Source organism: Anomaloglossus baeobatrachus, chromosome 3, assembly GCF_048569485.1.
Source record: "Anomaloglossus baeobatrachus isolate aAnoBae1 chromosome 3, aAnoBae1.hap1, whole genome shotgun sequence".
Lineage (NCBI taxonomy): Eukaryota > Metazoa > Chordata > Amphibia > Anura > Aromobatidae > Anomaloglossus > Anomaloglossus baeobatrachus.
The window spans coordinates 27,636,772-27,657,779 of NC_134355.1; the positions used below are offsets into that span (position 1 = coordinate 27,636,772).

At 49.7% G+C, this 21,008-nt stretch overlaps 1 protein-coding gene across 1 annotated transcript in view; it reads right to left on the minus strand.

Annotated features, from left to right (window-relative positions):
- ENAH (ENAH actin regulator) overlaps positions 1–21,008 on the minus strand; it is a 71,512-nt gene that overhangs the window by 6,787 nt on the left and 43,717 nt on the right. The window contains 11 exon segments of the mRNA XM_075341430.1: positions 3,570–3,627; positions 4,439–4,517; positions 10,477–10,543; positions 10,651–10,699; positions 11,805–11,862; positions 12,077–12,222; positions 14,234–14,565; positions 16,766–16,876; positions 20,243–20,393; positions 20,396–20,493; positions 20,496–20,556. Of these exon segments, the coding sequence (XP_075197545.1) occupies positions 3,570–3,627; positions 4,439–4,517; positions 10,477–10,543; positions 10,651–10,699; positions 11,805–11,862; positions 12,077–12,222; positions 14,234–14,565; positions 16,766–16,876; positions 20,243–20,393; positions 20,396–20,493; positions 20,496–20,556 (1,210 nt within the window).

Genomic DNA, 21,008 nt, shown 5'->3' on the forward strand with positions numbered 1-21,008 from the left:
GCTTCCCTTCCCTCCGCTGGAGGATATTCTCAACCGTCACCAGTCTCCCGTGCTGGGGTATGCTACCCCCACTTTTTCCTCGGCACGGTCCCGAGGGTCAGCCCTAGAGCGTTGTTTCCCCTTCAACATTCCGGAAGCCAGAGCCATCCGGTTAGCACGGCTACAATTCTTCTCTGGGTCGGGCCTTGCCCAGTCAGTTTCCAGTCGGACCATGCCACAGCGGTGACATGCATCATCCACCAGGTAGACCCAGAGAGTGTCATGGCAAAGGAAGAGGCCAAGAAGATTTTGCCCTGGGACGGGTCCATTAACTCGCTATCTCGGTCAGTCCATCCCTGGCATGGACGTTTTGGACGGCCGATTTTTTCGGTAGGAAAGACCTCCCTTAGGAAAAGTGCTCCTCAACAGGGAAGTCACCAGTCAGTTCACGGGCGAGGGAAGACCTCCAGTCGTGGACTTATTGTTCTCCCGTTCCAACTTTCAGGTCAATAGTGCTTCGAGTGTACCACCTGCTCTGGTCTAGGTGCGACTCCCTCGACCGGTCGTGTAGCCTGTTCAGGTTCTCCTGCATCTTCCCGCAGCTTCCCATGGTCTCGAGGGTTCTCAGGATGGACCAAGGCAACGATGCCTCTGGAGTGACCCAGGCGACCATACTTCGCAGAGCCTACTCAACTCCTCACGGAGGCCCCGGGGCTCCTTCCCGACCGCCAAGTTATCTGTGTCGGGGCCCCTCTCCTCTACCGGGACTCAAAGGCCCCAAGTTCGACGGCCTCACCAGTGGATCCCGGGTACTGCCTCAGTCATGCTGTTGACAAGAGGATTACAGACAACGTTGAGGGCCGGGAATCAAGTTTCCTCCAGGATTTATTTCCACTAGGAAAGAGCTCCCCCGGTGGGTGAGGACCACATCTTCCCTCTTTTTTGCTGGCATTCTTCCAGTCAGATCCGAACGCGACCCTCTCGCGCGTCCCTGTATGGGCCAGTTGTTGGCCCGTTTCGCTTCGGATTTTTTCGGAGTCTTTTCACTTCCGTCATCCAATCAGAGCCTTCGCTCTGAGAAGCGTCCATCTGGCTCGGCTGTTTCATCGTTTCACCAAAAACGTGGATTCTTTTTCCAGTGAGGGGTTCGTTCAAGGTACCCCCTTTTTCCCGGCTCCACCTGTTTTTGTTAGGTGGGCGCCTCGTGGCCATCTCGTTGTTACAGACAGCATCAGGGCGGACAGCCCTCTTGTCGTTCTTCTCCCCTTTTTGTTTTCCAGCGCCTCCAGCAGGACAGGGGGAGGCTCCGGCCAGAACTCTTCGTTTCTGTCCAAGGCAGCTCGCTGTTTCCTTCCAGAAGAGGTGTTTAGTATTGAGTTTTCGGTTCTAGTCTCCTCTCTCATCCGGGAAGGGGCCTAGTTCGTTCCAGAACTGGTACGAGCCCTCAGTCTTACATGTCTGCAGGACACCCTTTTCGGTTACACCGACAACCAGTCCACCCTTCCACCCGGTCCCAATAGGCCCATGCCAGCGCCAGGGGCCTGATTTGTTCACATGGATCCATTACTCCATGTGTGAAGACTATCGCATGAAGGGCGGACTTCCGCCGCGGTCTACCGAGCAAGGGATACCCCTTGGGCGATTGGACTACAGATGTCGACCGTCCAGGTTCCCTGGGCCGCCACCCGATCTAGTCGGCATACCTTTACTAGTTTCTACCAGGCTCACACCCAAGCTTCGGCAACGGCCAGCCTTGGAGTAAGGTTTGCGGGTGGCAGTGACACACCTGTAACAACGTCGGTGCTTGTAAGTCTGGCGCAAGCCCGACGGGGAAGCGGTTACCTTCCTATCTCCGGTGATGGTTTTTCTTCCCACCCAGGGACTGCTTTTGGACGTCCCATGGTCCTGTGTCCCCCAATGAAACGATAGAGAAAGAAGGATTTTTGTGTACTCACCGTAAAATCTCTTTCTCTGAGTCTTCATTGGGGGACACAGCACCCACCCTGCTTGTGTTATTTGTTATATATATTTCCTGTCGGTTACCTCAGTGGCTATTTCCCCAGGCCACTGGTCACACGACTACTATTCATAGTTTTTATCTGTATTATCCAGAATGGTTTGATTCTCCTCCTACTGCTTGTGCACTAAACTGATTGAGCCCGCCTCCGGCTCAGGGGTTATACTGCTGGGGAGGAGCTAACTTTTTCTGTTTACTTAGTGTCAGCCTCCTAGTGACAACAGCATAACCCATGGTCCTGTGTCCCCCAATGAAGACTCAGAGAAAGAGATTTTACGGTGAGTACACAAAAATCCTTCTTTTTTTTATTTTATTTCCTGAGGTTTTTTTTTTTGTTTGTGTCACCATCTTAGGAGATCCTACAATCTAATTTTATTTTTTGTTTTCCCCTATTGATGGAGACTTTGTAATTTTTTTTTTACAGCAAGCTGTTTTTATCAATGCCAATTTTTGGCACACACCAAGTTTTGATTACTGTTTATTGCAATTTTTTTTTTCTTTTCAGGGGGAGGGAGGGGGGTGGTGCCTCTACCCCAAAAAAAAAAAAGTTTTAATGAATTATCGTAGATGTTAAATAATTTTATAATTGGGGAATGTTTGGGGGGGGGGGGGGGGGGAGTGTTTGTGGGAGTTCTAGATTTGTTAGGTTAGTTAAGAAAACACTTCTAATTTGCATAAATCGAAGCTGCATTTGATATATCTGAAATTGAATCTGATTTTACACACTGAATATATGTTTAACAATTCATTTTCAATAAAGATGGTTTATAAAAAAAAAAAAAAAAAAATTTACATTATTACGTATCCATAAAAATATATTAATTTATTATTCAACTGATAAAACTTAGGGATTCAAGCTTAAGTTTTTTTGTTTTTTTTCTTCATTATTAATTTTTGTTTTAGGCCTTTCTATAGAACGAAAACCTCCTACAAAATACAGGTTGTGACTGGGCACCGGTCGGACCGGCTGCGTGAAATGATCGCTCCCTTTAAAATTTGACTGTCAGAGATTGACAGCGGCATTTACGTAGTTAAACACTTAATTGGCAGTGCTGCAAATTATCAGGATTTTATCTATCGATGATAAGTTTTCCCATATTATTTCAGTGCGGTTTCTTCGTCGATCAGCTGATTGAAAGTGGCGTGATGCACCAAGGCGCCACCTTGTGGCATAAAACGGTACTGCAGCTCATTAACTTTGCAGTCCCCTTATGACTACAGGCCGCGCACCTGCTCATTTCAGTCAGTCCCAGTACACATTTGCCTGCGGCTTCATGCACATTGAGGACTTGGGATCCCCAAGTCTTGTGCCCTATGAGGATCCCCCAGTGAGGACGCCCTACGATCAGCAATCTTACGACACAATAGGCCTGCTCACGTATATACGCTTTGCTGCTGTCAATGCAAAAATCTGTTTTCTGCAAAAGTTGTACAATTCTCAATATGCACAGATAAATGATTATAAGATCTCTGCTTGTTGTCAGTAGATAGTGCCCGAGTATCAGACTTTCTGGACTATCAGATATAAGATCAAAGCGTTTATGGGAACAATCGTGGGATTTTCTGCACTTACCGTCGATGAGCTCTTCTTTCAGTTTTGCTAGTTCTTTTCTCATCTCTTCTAAAATGTCCTGAAAGACGGCAAAAAGCAGAAAGAAGACGTAAGAAACCGCATCGAACAGGGAAATGACGCGACCGCGTGACGTCCCCATGGCCGGGAAGATCCCTGTCCGACGCTGCAGCACCATGCACTACATAACATGTCAAACCCTACCGTTTACCTCTGCAGCGGGCCAAACACGTGGGATGAAAGTAGGTGAAATGTTTGCTTTGACCGGCTAAATTGTACGGTTATTCATTCATTTTTTATATTTGTGCCCATCTGCTATTCGGCCACTAACTAGCTTTTTTTTTTATACAGGGCTATTTTTTGAGTGATATTTTGGGGTACTTAGAAGAGGAATATGTTTAATAATACATATAAATTTTCCAAAGCATAAAAGCAAGTTTGCATAATTAGTTCCACTAAAAAAAATAAATCTGGGGACAAATTCTTTTTTCTTTCCACTATTATTAATTTTTTTTCCCACTGTAACTGGAGCTTGTATAGGATCCCCAGTTACAGGGATAATAGTCCAGGGGAGCGACACAAGGGCAGAGTTGATCTGGATCTGCTGGTACCCAGTAAGCTCTGCTATGTCGCCACATAACCCTACAAAATCTTGTCACCGGGAGGGGATAACTTTGCATCAGTAGATACGCCTGCTGTTGTGTCTATTCATATGTCCTGACCGGTATCATCTAATGCAAAATTATCGGCGCTGCTCAGCTCCTGTTTGGAAAGTGCACAATGCGAGACAACACTTAAGAGAGAGTAGTGTGGTATCGAGGACACTAATCCACTTTTCTCGGTCCTGGACGCAGGCGTCGCTTGCTTTTTACCTGTTTCAGTCTGTCGTAGTCCAAGGCTTCTGACTGTACCCCGTTGGCACTTGGCTGCCCCGATGGAGTAGACTTTGGTCTGTGCAAACAATTAAAGAAATTTCACAATCATCCTGATTACAGTCATGAAAAACAAAAAACACCTAATCCCTATATACCGGCTGACAATATGTAACCACATGCCCGGGCTGTAGGGTAACAATGCCACCCAGTGTGCCCCCAAATGTTACATGCACAGATATTAAAAGGGAACCGGTCAGGTGCAATATGCACCCAAAACCACAATCCGTTCTGGGTGCATATTTCTATTCCCTGCCTAATTGTCCCTGTATCTAGTAGCATTAATAAAGAGATCTATAGAAAAAGTATTTCTAAAGATCCTTTATGATATGCTAATGAGGAAAGGGACTAGTCACAAGGGCGTTATTTCCCCCCGACTAGTCCGCCCTCTTACCATGTTAGTACGCGCATAGGAGAATGCTATCATGCTATCCAATGCCCATTGCCCAGATTCATGAGCGGTGGTGATACATGTACCTGTAGGTTTTCATTGCCTCAGACAGCGGGCTTAGGCATGATCAGAAGTCATCGCACTTCCGGTCAAGCGCACTATGAAGCCGGGTACACGCTTCCCGGCTTCAGAGAGGTCTAGTGAGCATGACCGGAAGAGATGGTCTTATGATCATGCGCACTGACCCTAAACCCGGCACCGGAGGCGGTGACAACAGACACAGGTATGCGCTGATGACACTGGGCATTGAACAGCATGTTCGCACATCCCTGTGGGCGTGCCAACATGCTAAGAGGGCGGACTAGTCGGGGGAAGCAAGACCCCTGTGACTAGTCCCTGCGCTCATTAACAACAGATAAAAGATCTTTAGAAATACCTGACCCGCGCTGGTCGCAGATTCTATTTGTCAACAACGAGTCTCTAAATGTAAAGAGGGTGCTGCCCACAAAATGCAAAATAAAAGGCATCTGCTCATGTAAAAAGGCCTGTGAAAGGTACAACCAGCCACACCTCCATTCCCAGCGGCTGTCGAGAGGGTCCCGTTCTGGAGGTACAGATGAGACCTGCATACTTAAAGACAGGGAAACCATGTACAAAAGCCAGAGAGGCGCACACCCCTTTAGCGCATGGGAGTTGTTGCCATTTTTAATTATTTTTTTTTTTGAGCTTCCTTTTTGGCTGTGTACGCACGTCGACTATTTGGTGCAGAAATTTCTGCACCAAATCTGCATCTCTTTGCAAAACAAAACAGAAACATGTTTTTGCATGCATTTTTCCATGTGTTTTCTATGCATTCTCGGGTGGAAAAATCTGCAAAAACAGTGAAAAGTCACATGCTTCGGATTTATTTCTGAAAAGCAATGTGTGCACAAAACGTCAGGATTCTCATAAGAGTTTGCTGGTAAAACTGCACTAAAAAAAACGCGACAAAAACACACTGTGTGCACATAGCCTTGTACCCGCGTTTCTTTTCTGCACTCACATTCGTATGAGAGGTTGATTTTTTTTGTAGGAAAAGTAAATTTCGAATAAAACCATTCATTAATTTACCTTATTCATAAAAATAGGGATAACAAAATGTTGGGGTGAAATGGGGAGGGGGGGGGGGGGGGGAACAACCACCCATTACACTTCACCATGGTTTGGGAAAAAGGGGTTAATTTAAAAACACATTTGGTGGGTTTTTGTTTTCTTTTACTCATTAATGGGTTCTTTAATTCCCCTGGGAGACCAGAATCTGCCATTGCTTGTACATTATACGTAGCAATACTCTAATTATCAAAGTAATCATCCTCTACGGACCCCAGCCAGTCAGCGCTATATAGCAGTTCCAGCATGGCCGACACTGGGGCCTTCCGTATACTCCAGGACACCAGGAAAATGCGATCTGGCACAACAAGATGGAAACGCTGGTGACAAAACGGTCATCCGCCATGTTGCAAAATCACTCATGACGCTGGTATTTCTCTTCTCGCCATATTGGGGGACACAGGACCATGCTGTGTCCCCCCAATGAAAGCTCAGAGAAAGATTTTACGGTGAGTCCCCAAAAATAATCTTTTTTGAGGCTAAGCTATTGCAAGCTGCTGTCAAGTGCCGCCTGTATCGCGCAGTCATCACCTGCCCTGTATACAGCAGGAACAGCTCCTGCACCCGCTCCATACAAGCAGTGCGCACCTCAGCCATACACATCCGCCGGATGTCGCCACACGGGGGTAAAGGAGCGCCAACTCACTTGTTAGATCATTGATTGGTGCTGGTTATGAACAATTATAACTGGGTAAGGCTGCGTACACACAGTGTTTGGCCATCAGGCGCAATCCGACAAACATGACTGTTGACGCCGGATGCTTTCCCCCCCCCCCCATAGACTTCTATTAGCGCCGGATGGCCTTGCATTCCATCCGGCTTTCGCCGGATCCGGCAAAATTTGATGGCCGGCGGCCGGATGGAACGTTGAGGTGAACGTTTGTGTGTCCGGCAAAAAAAAAACAAAAAAAAAAAACAAACAACAACTTATTGCACCGGATCCGTGTTTTATAATGAAAGCCTATGGATGCCGGATCCGGAGTAATACCACAAAACCCGGATTACGGCCACTGGATCCGTTTTTTTGAACTGCGCATGCTCAGTATTATTTATTATTATAGCGCCATTTATTGCATGGCGCTTTACAAGTGAGAGAGGGTATATGTACAACAATCCTTAATAGTACAAAACAGACTGGTACAGGAGGAGAGAGGACCCTGCCCGCGAGGGCTCACAGTCTACAGGGAATGGGTGATGGTACAATAGGTGAGGACAGAGCTGGTTGCGCAGTGGTGTACTGGACTGAGGGCTATTGTAGGTTGTAGGCTTGTTGGAAGAGGTGGGTCTTGAGGTTCCTCTTGAAGCTTTCCACGGTAGTGGAGAGTCTGATGTGCTGAGGTAGAGCGTTCCAGAGTATGGGGGATGCACGGGAGAAATCTTGTACGCGATTGTGGGAAGAGGAGATGAGAGGAGCAGAGAAGGAGGTCTTGTGAGGATCTGAGGTTGCGTGCAGGTAGGTACCGGGAGACTAGGTCACAGATGTAAGGAGGAGACAGGTTGTGTATGGCTTTGTATGTCATGGTTAATGTTTTGAACTGGAGTCGTTGGGCGATGGGAAGCCAGTGAAGGGATTGGCAGAGTGGCAAGGCTGGGGAGTAGCGAGAGGAGAGGTGGATTAAGCGGGCCGCAGAGTTTAGGATAGATTGGAGGGGTGCAAGAGTGTTGGAAGGGAGGCCAGAGAGCAGGAGGTTGCAGTAGTCGAGGCGGGAGATGATGAGGGCATGTACAAATGTTTTTGCTGAATCTTGGTTAAAGGAAAGCACGGATCCGGGAGATGTTTTTGAGTTGTAATCGGCATGAGGTGAAGAGGGCTTGGATGTGTGGCTTGAAGGATAGAGCAGAGTCGAGGGTTACTCCAAGGCAACGAGCTTGTGAGACTGGGGAGAGTGAGCAACCATCAAGTTTAATGGAAAGGCTTGTTGGAGGAGATGAGTGAGGAGGAGGAAAGACAATGAGCTCTGTTTCGTCCATGTTAAGCTTTAGGAATCGCGCAGAGAAGAAGGATGAAATAGCAGACAGACATTGTGGAATTCTGGTTAGTAGAGAGGTAATGTCAGGTCCAGAGAAGTAGATCTGTGTGTCATCGGCATAGAGATGATACTGGAAGCCGTGGGACTCTATGAGCTGTCCCAGGCCGAAGGTGTAGTTGGAGAACAGCAGGGGTCCAAGAACTGAGCCTTGGGGGACACCGACAGAAGGGGGCGAGATGAGGAAGTGGTGTGAGAATGGGAGACGCTGAAAGTTCGGTCGGTTAAGTATGAGGAGATCCAAGATAGGGCCACGTCTGTGATGCCCAGAGATGAGAGAATCTGTAGTAGGAGGCAATGGTCTACTGTGTCGAAGGCAGAGGACAGGTCCAGGAGGAGGAGGATAGAGTAGTGTCGCTTGGCTTTGGCGGTTAGTAGATAATTGGTGACTTTGGTTAGGGCAGTTTCAGTAGAGTGTTGAGGTCGGAAGCCAGATTGAAGCCGGTCAAAGAGGGAGCAGGAGGAGAGGTATGAGGACAATTCAAGATGGACATGCTGTTCCAGTAGTTTTGAGGCGTAGGGGAGAAGGGATATGGGGCGATAGTTTGACACAGAGGATGGGTCAAGGGAGGGCTTTTTGAGGATGGGTGTAATAGAGGCATGTTTAAAGCATGAAGGGAATACACCAGTTGTTAGTGATAGGTTGAAGAGATGGGTTAGGGCTGGGATGAGGACTGCAGTGATGTTGGGGATGAGGTGCGATGGGAGCGGGTCCAGGGCACAGGTGGTTAGATGTGATCTTGAGAGTAGAGTGGAGAGATTGTTTTCTGTCATGGTGGAGAAGCTGGATTTGGAGGAAGAGGGATGAGTAGCTATGATGAGGGGCTGTGGTGATTGTGGGCCAAAGCTTGCTCTGATGTTGTCAATCTTCTGCTTGAAGAAAGAGGCAAAGTCTTCAGCTGAGAGGAGAGGAGAGGGAGGTGGTGCCGGAGGACGGAGGAGAGAATTGAAAGTGTTGAATAGCTGTTTAGGGTTGTGAGAGAGAGAAGATATGAGGGATGAGAAGTAGGTTTGTTTTGCAGCAGTGAGTGTGGACTTGAAAGTGGTAAGGGACTCTTTATATGCAATGAAGTGCTCAGTGGAATGAGACTTCTTCCATCTGCGCTCAGCAATTCTGGAAGCCCGCCTTAGTTCTTTAGTCTGCCTTGTGTGCCAGGGTTGCCTGTTGATTGTGCGGGTTTTGGTGTGTGTGAGGGGGGCAGCTGATTCAAGAGCTGCAGAGATTGTAGTGTTGTATAAATTTGCAGCGGAATCTACATCATGTAGAAATGTAATGTCTGGAGGGGGAGAAGGGACTGAGAAAGGGCGTGTAAATCAATGTGTTTGATATTTCTGCGAGGGTGTGGAAGTTTGTGGAGGGGGGGTTGCATACTTGGAGAAGAGAGGGAAGAGAATGTGAGTAGGTTGTGGTCAGACAGGGGGAAAGGCGAGTTAGAGAGGATAGATAGGGAACAGAGGCGAGTGAAGATGAGGTCCAGCGTGTGGCCATCTTTGTGAGTAGCTGCAGAAGACCAATGGGTGAGGCTGAAGGAGGAAGCGAGTGTTAGAAGTTTGGAGACAGGTGAGTGGGAAGTGTCAATGGGGATGTTGAAATCACCCATGATGATGGTGGGGATGTCGGTGGAAAGGAAGTGTAGTAGCCAGGTGGTGAAATGGTCAAAAAAAAGGCAGTGGCTGGCCCTGGAGGGCGATAAATGACAGCCAGTTGAAGGTTGGAGGGGGCGTAGATGCGTACGGAGTGCACCTCAAAAGAGGTAAGAGTAACAGAGGGTGGTAGTGGAATTGGTGTAAAGGAACATTGGTCGGACAGGAGCAAACCAACTCCTCCACCATGCTTCTTGCTGGGGCGGGGTGTGTGAGAGAGTTGGAGACCGCCATAAGAAAGTGCAGCAGGAGAGGCAGTGTCAGAGGGGGTGAGCCAGGTTTCTGTGATGGCGAGGAAGGAGAGTTTATTAGTGATGAAAAGATCATGAATATAGGAGATTTTGTTGCAGACAGAGCGAGCGTTCCATAGAGGATGTCAGGAAGATATTGAAGCAAAGAAAGAACAGGTCAGATATAGTGCAAAAGTAGAGTGCATGAATTGCCATACCAGGTATTAGAACACACAGCAGAGCAAAGGGAAGTGGAGATCAGTTCATGGGAAAGTAGAGTGCATGAATTGACATACCAAGTGCATCATAATATCATCTCTGGTCTAATTTAATGCATCATACTTATATGGTGCATACTTGTCATGGTGCAGAAAAAGTCAAAACGGATCAGTCAAAAAACGGACGAAACGGATAGAAAAAACTGATTCAAATGATCCGTTTTTTAGCCGGATCCGTCGCATCACTTTTTTTGCCGGATTGTGCTGGATGGCAAAAAACTGATGTGTGCACTTAGCCTAATCGGTTTTCCCACCTTACCTGGAGATAACGGGGGATTTGCTACCATTTATCGTGTTTGTTCTTTCCCAAGGCTTTCTTGCAGGCTCTGTAGCAGAAGAGGTTAAAAAATAAAAAAAAAAATAAAAAAAAAAACAAAAAACACAAACAAACACAGTTACGGGATTTGGGGTTGTTTTTGGCTACGGTTCATACCTGGTGTGCCAGTGGACGACGCTTTTGTAGATGCAGGCTCTGGCTCATCCTGTGAGGAAAAGAAATGCCAAAATACTTTACACTGCATGACGCATAAAAAAAAAAAAATTATAATCAATTTTAAGGTGTATTTAATTTTGCAACCATTTTTTTTTATAATTTTTTTTTTAAAACATGTATAAACAATTTAAGGTCGATTTAAATTTTCCAATTTTTTTTTTTGCTCAAATGCACCTCTAAAAAAAAAAAAAAGTTTGCAAATAAGTCTTAAAAACAACAAACCCCAAAACTAATAATAATAATAATAATAATAATAATAATAAACTATATTAATATATTATAATAATAAAATATAATATTATAATATAATAGTAATATTATCAATATCAATAATAGTCATAATAATAATAATATTATTATTATTATTATTTTTATTATTATTTTTATTAGAATTATTATTAATATTAGTATGACTATTATTATTATGACAATTGATAATATTATTACTATTATATTTTATTATAATTATATTATTAATATATTATTATTTATTATAATTATTATTATGAATAATAATATTAATAGTAATTATAATAAAAATAATAATAATAATAATAATAATCTATATTAATAATATATTATAATTATAATAAAATATAATATTATAATATAATAGTAATAATATTATCAATATCAATAATAGTCATAATAAGTCATAATAATAATAGTCATAATAATATTAAGAATAATAATAATAATAATAATAATAATAATAATAATCTTTGTATGCAGGCCCTGCCCTGAGCTCTGTGTCTCCATGGATATTGGCTGAAAATGAACCCTGTGTAGTCCAACTACAGATATACCCCCCTTGACCGCAGACTCAGACTACACAGGGTTGTTTTTGTAGTCTGTTGTCATGGAGACACATTGTAAACAGCTCCCATGCAGAGCTATGAGTTTCCATGGTAAAAGATCCAAAACACAACCTAAGGTGTCATGTTTTACTCTTCAATTTGACAGCAAGAAGATGATCCTATAAAAGGGAGAATAATGGCAGGATCAGACTAAACAGATGAGTGTTTGTGGTCTATTACCATAGAGACGCAGAGCTCTGCACAGGAGCTGCATACACAAATCACTTCCACACTCACCATCTTCTCTTCTTTTGCATCTGGTTCTACATTCGGTCCTTTTTCTGCAATCCGTCGCCTATATTATTGCATAGAAAACATGGCCGCTAGTACAGGACATCAAATTTACAGGATTGCCATAAACAAACACCAATATCCCATCATAATAATGTATAGGAATAACTTCATCCAGTCCCCATTAATTGCACCCCCAATAAAGTATTTTGGACACGGTCCCAGAGATCCACAGTCCTCGGACCCCCGCTCTGCTGACCCCTTTTATAATAACGCACCTTCTTGCTAGTAATGCGCTCATTTCTTCCATTAAACCTCCCCCGCCCATTGGAAGAGGACCGTTCCCGCGGTTAGATTCTGTCTTGGGAGGGGCCGAGGTGGCCACGGCGGAGCTCGAACTAACCGGACTGGAGGCCTCATCAGCCTGCAACATGGAGAAGTCATTAAAAACACCAAAAAAAAAAAAACCAAAACAGATACAGTTTACATATCAGGCTTGGTTGGCAGATAAAGGGTTATACAGATAAGTGGCAGCATCTTCATGATCGGTGAAGGTCTGAAATCTGGGGCCCCATCAATTCTAAGGAAGAGTCACAGCTGTGCTCCCGTTGCATGGAGCAGAATGCAGGCGGGCTTCCGAGGACACTCACCAATCCAATGTTACACTCTTCTCTAGTTTGTGCAGCTTTTCTTGGGGAATTTTGATGAAGGAGCTGGTGACCAGACCCGCCCATCAGTGTCGTCCAATGGCAAAGCTCCTCATATCAAAAAGCTGCTTTTCTATTGGAGGAGGCTGATAGATGGGTCTGGTCAGATGCTCCGCCTTCAACTACCAGTATCTGTAAGAAAAACTGAACAAGCAAGAGAGAGTGACCTTAATATCACTACATACTGCAATACTAAATAGCGCAGTATATAGTACAAGCCATCAAATTATTCAACAGCTTCAGAGCAAGGGGGCGAAAGGCAGACATAGGAGCCAAACGACGAGGGCCCAACAGGAGCCAAACGACGAGGGCCCAACAGGAGCCAAACGACGAGGGCCCAACAGGAGCCAAACGACGAGGGCCCAACAGGAGCCAAACGACGAGGGCCCAACAGGAGCCAAACGACGAGGGCCCAAAAAGGAGCCAAACGACGAGGGCCCAAAAAGGAGCCAAACGACGAGGGCCCAAAAAGGAGCCAAACGACGAGGGCCCAAAAAGGAGCCAAACGACGAGGGCCCAAAAAGGAGCCAAACGACGAGGGCCCAAAAAGGAGCCAAACGACGAGGGCCCAAAAAGGAGCCAAACGACGAGGGCCCAAAAAGGAGCCAAACGACGAGGGCCCAAAAAGGAGCCAAACGACGAGGGCCCAAAAAGGAGCCAAACGACGAGGGCCCAAAAAGGAGCCAAACGACGAGGGCCCAAAAAGGAGCCAAACGACGAGGGCCCAAAAAGGAGCCAAACGACGAGGGCCCAAAAAGGAGCCAAACGACGAAGGCCCAACAGGAGCCAAACGACGAAGGCCCAACAGGAGCCAAACGACGAGGGCCCAACAGGAGCCAAACGACGAGGGCCCAACAGGAGCCAAACGACGAGGGCCCAACAGGAGCCAAACGACGAGGGCCCAACAGGAGCCAAACGACGAGGGCCCAACAGGAGCCAAACGACGAGGGGCCAAAAGGAGCGAAAGGACGAGGGGCCAAAAGGAGCGAAAGGACGAGGGGCCAAAAGGAGCGAAAGGACGAGGGGCCAAAAGCAGCGAAAGGACGAGGGGCCAAAAGCAGCGAAAGGACGAGGGGCCAAAAGGAGCGAAAGGACGAGGGGCCAAAAGGAGCGAAAGGACGAGGGGCCAAAAGGAGCGAAAGGACGAGGGGCCAAAAGGAGCGAAAGGACGAGGGGCCAAAAGGAGCGAAAGGACGAGGGGCCAAAAGGAGCGAAAGGACGAGGGGCCAAAAGGAGCGAAAGGACGAGGGGCCAAAAGGAGCGAAAGGACGAGGGGCCAAAAGGAGCGAAAGGACGAGGGGCCAAAAGGAGCGAAAGGACGAGGGGCCAAAAGGAGCGAAAGGACGAGGGGCCAAAAGGAGCGAAAGGACGAGGGGCCAAAAGGAGCGAAAGGACGAGGGGCCAAAAGGAGCGAAAGGACGAGGGGCCAAAAGGAGCGAAAGGACGAGGGGCCAAAAGGAGCGAAAGGACGAGGGGCCAAAAGGAGCGAAATAAAGTATCACTATAATCATACTGACCTGGAGAATTACGTTACCAGCTCATTTTGTAGTGTGGAAAAACAACATTGAAAATATATATTTTCAAACACACACACCCCCATCTCTCACTATCCTCTCCATGGGCACTACGCGATGCCCATGATGATTATGCGTTTGCTGAACGAGCCCTTGTTATAGAGCAATATACAAAGAAAAAACAATAATGGCAAAAAGTATAAACTCCTCTTACCCGGAAAACTTTCCTCAGTTTGGCACCAGCCAGTGCAGCCGCCAAGCCCGACAATGGACGATTTTCTTCTGAACTAATGGAGGCCATAGAGAATGGAAGCGGGGGTGCAGGGGGTGGCGGAGGAGTCGGTGGAGGAGGTGCAGCCATAGATGCAGGTGGTGGTGGTCCCGGCGGTGGTGGAGGTCCGGGAGGAGGAGGTGGTGCCGGACATGATGGAGGGAGCGGCGGAGGAGGCGGCGGCAGCGGTGGTGCAGGGGCCGACGTTTGATACACAGCTGACCCTGTAGGAAGAGGGGGTGGGGGAGGGGGTGCTGGTGGTCCTGGAACAACACCTATAGGAAATAGGAGCATAAGTAAGAACAAAAAAAATAAAAGCATCAACCATTACAGTGAACGCTAAATCCTGCTCTACTCTAGGATATTGGGCACGGATAAGATTTCATTCAATTCAACTATTAAAATAAATACGTTACAAAATGATTAGTAAAATTAGCCAAACGTTAGGGACACGCAAACCAGATTCTAATCCATCCACAAGAGGGCGCTAAAGGCCTGTCGACCCGCTAAGGACAGAAAAATTGTATAAATGCCTTTTAAAATGATTCAAAAACATATTTGCATATCTCTCCACACCCACCGGGGGTTGTTGTAGCTGCATGGGGTCTTATTTTTTAATATATAGTTTGTTAGGAGGTACGTTCTTTGTATTTTTCCATTTTTTTTTCTTTTTAGCAACATTTGCTGTGTGTCAGAGTAAACCCAAAATGTAATTAAGGGGTTAAGATTAAAATCGGAAATCCACAGGATAGGTAATGTTTGTATGATCACAGGAAAACACCGCCCCCCCCATTGGGACCCCCTACCCATCACTAGGACATAGAAGCTCCTGAGGCTTATGAAGCCGCATCCCGACCAAGGTCCAGGTGATTAAGGACCTGTTCTAGTGTTTGGTGGAGGGGGGGGGGGGTCACACTATAGGTACCGTCATCCGTTTGGGGTCACGCACCATAGTGGAGACCCTTCAATGCCCCGCAGACTAAGGTTAGGCTCTGCTTACATTATGTTTTCAATCCGCATTCAGAGCATGCGTCGGGTGCGTGGGAGGGGAGGGGTGGAGGGGGGAGGGGAGGGGGGGAGGGGGGGGGGGGGGTCGCAAGAGAAAAAAGCACATGCAATGGGGAAGGGGGTGAATTAAAAAAATTAGGAAAAAAAGGGGAAAGAGCATATCACATGCAGACGAAGGAGGGGAGAACACAGCACGTGTGTCAAGGGGAAAAAAAATAAAAGCAAAAGGCGCATGCGTTGGAGGAAACCACAAACTGCATGCGATGGGGGGGGGGGGGAGCAGAAAGTGCATGAAAACCGACAGAAAAAATTGTGTTAAGGCTGACAAATGCCACTATACAGTGTGTCCACCCATATCCTGTCCACCGCCAGTAAATTGAGAATGGTGGCAGCTATAGGCATAGAAGTGGTGTCTAGGTATAGTAAAGTAGCCGTGCGCTACGCAATGAAACCACCTATAGCGCCACCTGGTGGAAAACAACGGAGCTAGCATTTTTAGCTCGAAAACGTAACGAGATAGAGAAAAAAAGTGAATTACAAAGTTGTAGGGCATCATCAATTCAATACGAATCGACACTTTGCATACAGAAATGCTATGATATGAAACTCATGACCCACACATAACATTGAATGCTGGTCACGCATATGGCGCTCATTTAACTTTGAAGCTCAAGTGGCCCCCGTCAGCTGCAATGCACATCTGGGCTCTGCACAGCATACTGTATCTTGCTGCACGTTGTGCATTATGGTAGGTGACACGTTTGCACAAGCATCTGTGATACGTCGTCGTAGGTCCTGCAATGTTGTTGGAGGGGTCGCATACACCTGCTGTTTGATGTGACCTCACAGAAAGACGTCCAATGGGGTCCGGTCAGGTGAGCGTGGAGACCACTCCACACAGCCACCATACCCAATGACTTGTAGGAAGGTCTCCGTGAGGTATCGCTTCACGTCCGCAGTCTTGTGAGTTTTACACGTTCTAATCATAGCATTTCTGTATGCAAGGTGTGGATTCGTTATGGAGTTGATGATGCCCTACAACTTTGTAATTCACTTTTTTTCTCTATCTCGTTCCGTTTTCGAGATAAAAATGCTAACTCCGTTGTTTTCCACCAGGTGGCGCTATAGGTGGTTTCATTGCGTAGCGCACGGCTACTTATACTATACCTAGACACCACTTCTATGCCTATAGCTGCTGCCGTTCTCATGTTAATGGCGGTGGACAGGATATGGGTGGACACACTATATAGGAGTATGGTGGCACGACAGCCCTAACACTTGGCAAAGGGATTTTAGGATTTCACGCGCTGAATGCAGAATACAAAAACAGAATATAACCAGATACCAACACAACGTCATCCCCCCCCTCCCCATGGGAAGACCTAGCCGCTCACTTTCCACTTTCACAAGCTTTTATGATTGCATGTCATAGGTTAGTCAGTTATTTGCAGTGACAGAAAGCCTTACCCGGATGGGTCGCAGGGTCAATCGGCTGAGAGGTTGTGGTCAAGTCTGGCTGAGAAGCACAGGCGTCTCCCAGCACAGAGATTAAAGAGTTCTCAACAGAGGCAGGGGAAGCTGCAGGAGAAGGCAGAACACCAGGCTGAGGATGAAGGTGCGGAGACAAGAGGAGTGCATGGAGAAGACGGAGATGAGGACAGAGAGAAGGGTGGAAACAATGGTAGCGGTGGAGCAGGAGGTGGTGCAGGGGCGCATGACATTTCATATGAAGACGTATCAGCATGACCATTGGGTGCGCTGGACAGGAGGGCAAGCTGGACGCAGACACTAGGTGCACAGCTCGGGGGCCGGTAGCCTTGCCAGGAGGACTACTGATCATGACGGGAGGGGATGGAGGAAGAGGAGCAAAGTTAGAAGCAGACCAGGAGATGGGCTTAACAGGAGGCGGAGGAGGCGGCGGTGCAGGGTTCACCGGTGAGGGAGGTCTGGCGATTTTATTGATGGGTCGAGGAACCGTTGCATAATGAGGGAGGACGGGATGGAAGGCGGACCCCAGGGATGTGGCGAAACGGGACGCCGAGTGACGGAGGGGAGGCGTCGGCGGCGTGGAGTTAATGGCCTGGGAGGTGACGATGACATAGTCTGCGGTGGCGTCTGTACATATGGAAGCTGGGATGGAAATGGCTTTAGCGTTAAGAGATGGGAGATGATGAGTGAGGCTGACACGTCGAGTAATCGAGAGGCTGAGCGTTATATAATGAATTGTCATAAGATGAGTCTGGATGGTGTGAGGAAAAAGCAGCAACAGACAGGACAAAAAAAAGGAGAGAGAAAAAAAAAGGAGCTAATGAAGCAACCAAACCGGCATTCAGAGGAAGAGTATCAATGAGCTCTACGGTTAGTATAAGAAGATTAGATAAAGGTTACTGCATCAACAGAGAGATCACCCCCAACAGGACCACTGGACGCCCGTCACCCCCCCAACGGCACCAGTGGACGCCCCCGTCACCCCCCCAACGGCACCAGTGGACGCCCCCGTCACCCCCCCAACGGCACCAGTGGACGCCCCCGTCACCCGCCAACGGCACCAGTGGACGCCCCCGTCACCCGCCAACGGCACCAGTGGACGCCCCCGTCACCCCCCAACGGCACCAGTGGACGCCCGTCACCCCCCCAAACGGCACCAGTGGACGCCCGTCAAGCCCCAACGGCACCAGTGGACGCCCGTCAAGCCCCAACGGCACCAGTGGACGCCCGTCAAGCCCCAACGGCACCAGTGGACGCCCGTCAAGCCCCAACCGGCACCAGTGGACGCCCGTCAAGCCCCAACGGCACCAGTGGACGCCCGTCAAGCCCCCAACGGCACCAGTGGACGCCCGTCAAGTCCCCAACGGCACCAGTGGACGCCCGTCAAGCCCCAACGGCACCAGTGGACGGCCCGTCAAGCCCCAACGGCACCAGTGGACGCCCGTCAAGCCCCAACGGCACCAGTGGACGCCCGTCAAGCCCCAACGGCACCAGTGGACGCCCGTCAAGCCCCAACGGCACCAGTGGACGCCCGTCAAGCCCCAACGGCACCAGTGGACGCCCGTCAAGCCCCAACGGCACCAGTGGACGCCCGTCAAGCCCCAACGGCACCAGTGGACGCCCCGTTCAAGCCCAACGGCACCAGTGGACGCCCGTCAAGCCCAACGGCACCAGTGGACGCCCGTCAAGCCCCAACGGCACCAGTGGACGCCCGTCAAGCTCCCAACGGCACCAGTGGACGCCCGTCAAGCCCCAACGGCACCAGTGGACGCCCGTCAAGCCCCAACGGCACCATGTGGACGCCCGTCAAGCCCCAACGGCACCAGTGGACGCCCGTCAAGCCCAACGGCACCAGTGACGCCCGTCAAGCCCCAACGGCACCAGTGGACGCCCGTCAAGCCCCAACGGCACCAGTGGACGCCCGTCAAGCCCCAACGGCACCAGTGGACGCCCGTCAAGCCCCAACGGCACCAGTGGACGCCCGTCAAGCCCCAACGGCACCAGTGGACGCCCGTCAAGCCCCAACGGCACCAGTGGACGCCCGTCAAGCCCCAACGGCACCAGTGGACGCCCGTCAAGCCCCAACGGCACCAGTGGACGCCCGTCAAGCCCCAACGGCACCAGTGGACGCCCGTCAAGCCCCAACGGCACCAGTGGACGCCCGTCAAGCCCCAACGGCACCAGTGGACGCCCGTCAAGCCCCAACGGCACCAGTGGACGCCCGTCAAGCCCCAACGGCACCAGTGGACGCCAGTCAAGCCCCAACGGCACCAGTGGACGCCAGTCAAGCCCCAACGGCACCAGTGGACGCCCGTCAAGCCCCAACGGCACCAGTGGACGCCCGTCAAGCCCAACGGCACCAGTGGACGCCCGTCAAGCCCCAACGGCACCACTGGACGCCCGTCAAGCCCCAACGGCACCAGTGGACGCCCGTCAAGCCCCAACGGCACCACTGGCACGCCCGTCAAGCCCCAACGGCACCACTGGACGCCCGTCAAGCCCCAACGGCACCACTGGACGCCCGTCAACCCCCAACGGCACCACTGGACGGCCCGTCAACCCCCAACGGCACCACTGGACGCCCGTCAACCCCCAACGGCACCACTGGACGCCCGTCAACCCCCAACGGCACCACTGGACGCCCGTCAACCCCCAACGGCACCACTGGACGCCCGTCAACCCCCAACGGCACCACTGGACGCCCGTCAACCCCCAACAGCACCACTGGACGCCCGTCAACCCCCAACAGGACCACTGGACGCCCGTCAACCCCCAACAGGACCACTGGACGCCCGTCAACCCCCAACAGGACCACTGGACGCCCGTCAACCCCCAACAGGACCACTGGACGCCCGTCAACCCCCAACAGGACCACTGGACGCCCGTCAACCCCCAACAGGACCACTGGACGCCCGTCAACCCCCAACATAACCACTGGACGCCCGTCAACCCCCAACAGGACCACTGGACGCCCGTCAACCCCCAACAGGACCACTGGACGCCCGTCAACCCCCAACAGGACCACTGGACGCCCGTCAACCCCCAACAGGACCACTGGACGCCCGTCAACCCCAACAGGACCACTGGACGCCCGTCAACCCCCAACCGAGTAGAGAGGGGCGCAAGAGCACCCACCTCGCCCTTCAGAGTACAACGGGACTCGTTCTCGAGGGGACTCGCATTTACCTCATCGACGGGACTAACACTAACTTTGGCACAATGCGTATCTTAAACTGGGAGCCATCCTCCTAATTTGACACTAGGCTAGGACTGGAGGCGGCTCGAGGTCAAACCTCCCGCCAGCATTAACCAACCCAAAAGCAAGTCATGCAGGCGCACGGCTCCTGGATGGGACAGACGTGGTTGTGTTGGACCGGGGTGACGTCTCTGTTGCTGCAGAGCTTATTGGTGTGACTGAGTGAGTGTTGGCGAGTACCTGGGTGGAGTATTCCTTACCGGTGTTGGACGCCCTCCTCTCGCGCTCCCACTTCTGGTGCTCCTTCTCCAGCTGCTCCTGTAACGTGGCCTCTTGTCGCTCTTGCTCCAGCCTCTCTTGTTCTTCCAGCTCGCGCTCTAGTTGCTCCTGCCGTTCTCTCTCCAGCCGCTCCCCGCTCCTGCCGCTTCGAGTTCTCGTTCCAGCTGCTCTTGCTCTAGACGCTCACGCTCCAGGCGCTCGCGCTCTAGGCGCTCCCTCTCCAGTCTCTCCTCTCCAATCTCTCCCTCTCCAGCCGCTCTCGCTCCATGCGCTCGCGCTCCAGCCGTTCCCGTTCCTAGTTCCCTTCTGTCGTTGCTGCTCCTGCAGCTGCCTGGAAGCGGTAAGAGAGAAGCGGTGTTACAAGGGGGGACGATAAAAGAAACCATGGTGACCGGGTAAATGCTCCGCTCAGAGGACATTAATATTTAAGAAGAAAACCAGTTAGGCTTTGTCACAGAGAACGAAAGGCCAAGAGATAAATAGGTACGCAACATCCCCTCCAGTATACTCCTTAAAGGGGTTGTCTCCTTACAGAAAATCACGGTACCTGGTCACAGTTTGTTGCAAAAAACAAAAACAAAACTGTGCTTTACTTACCTCCCCAGGTCCTGTGCGAAGCCTCAACCGCGGTTCGCGGTGTCAGTGATTGGCGGCAGTGCTGGAGTCAAATCTACAGCGCTTCTTTCAGGTCTGAGTGAGGCATTACATCTACACGGGCTGAGGCACTGAGCTCACCGATTGGCTGCC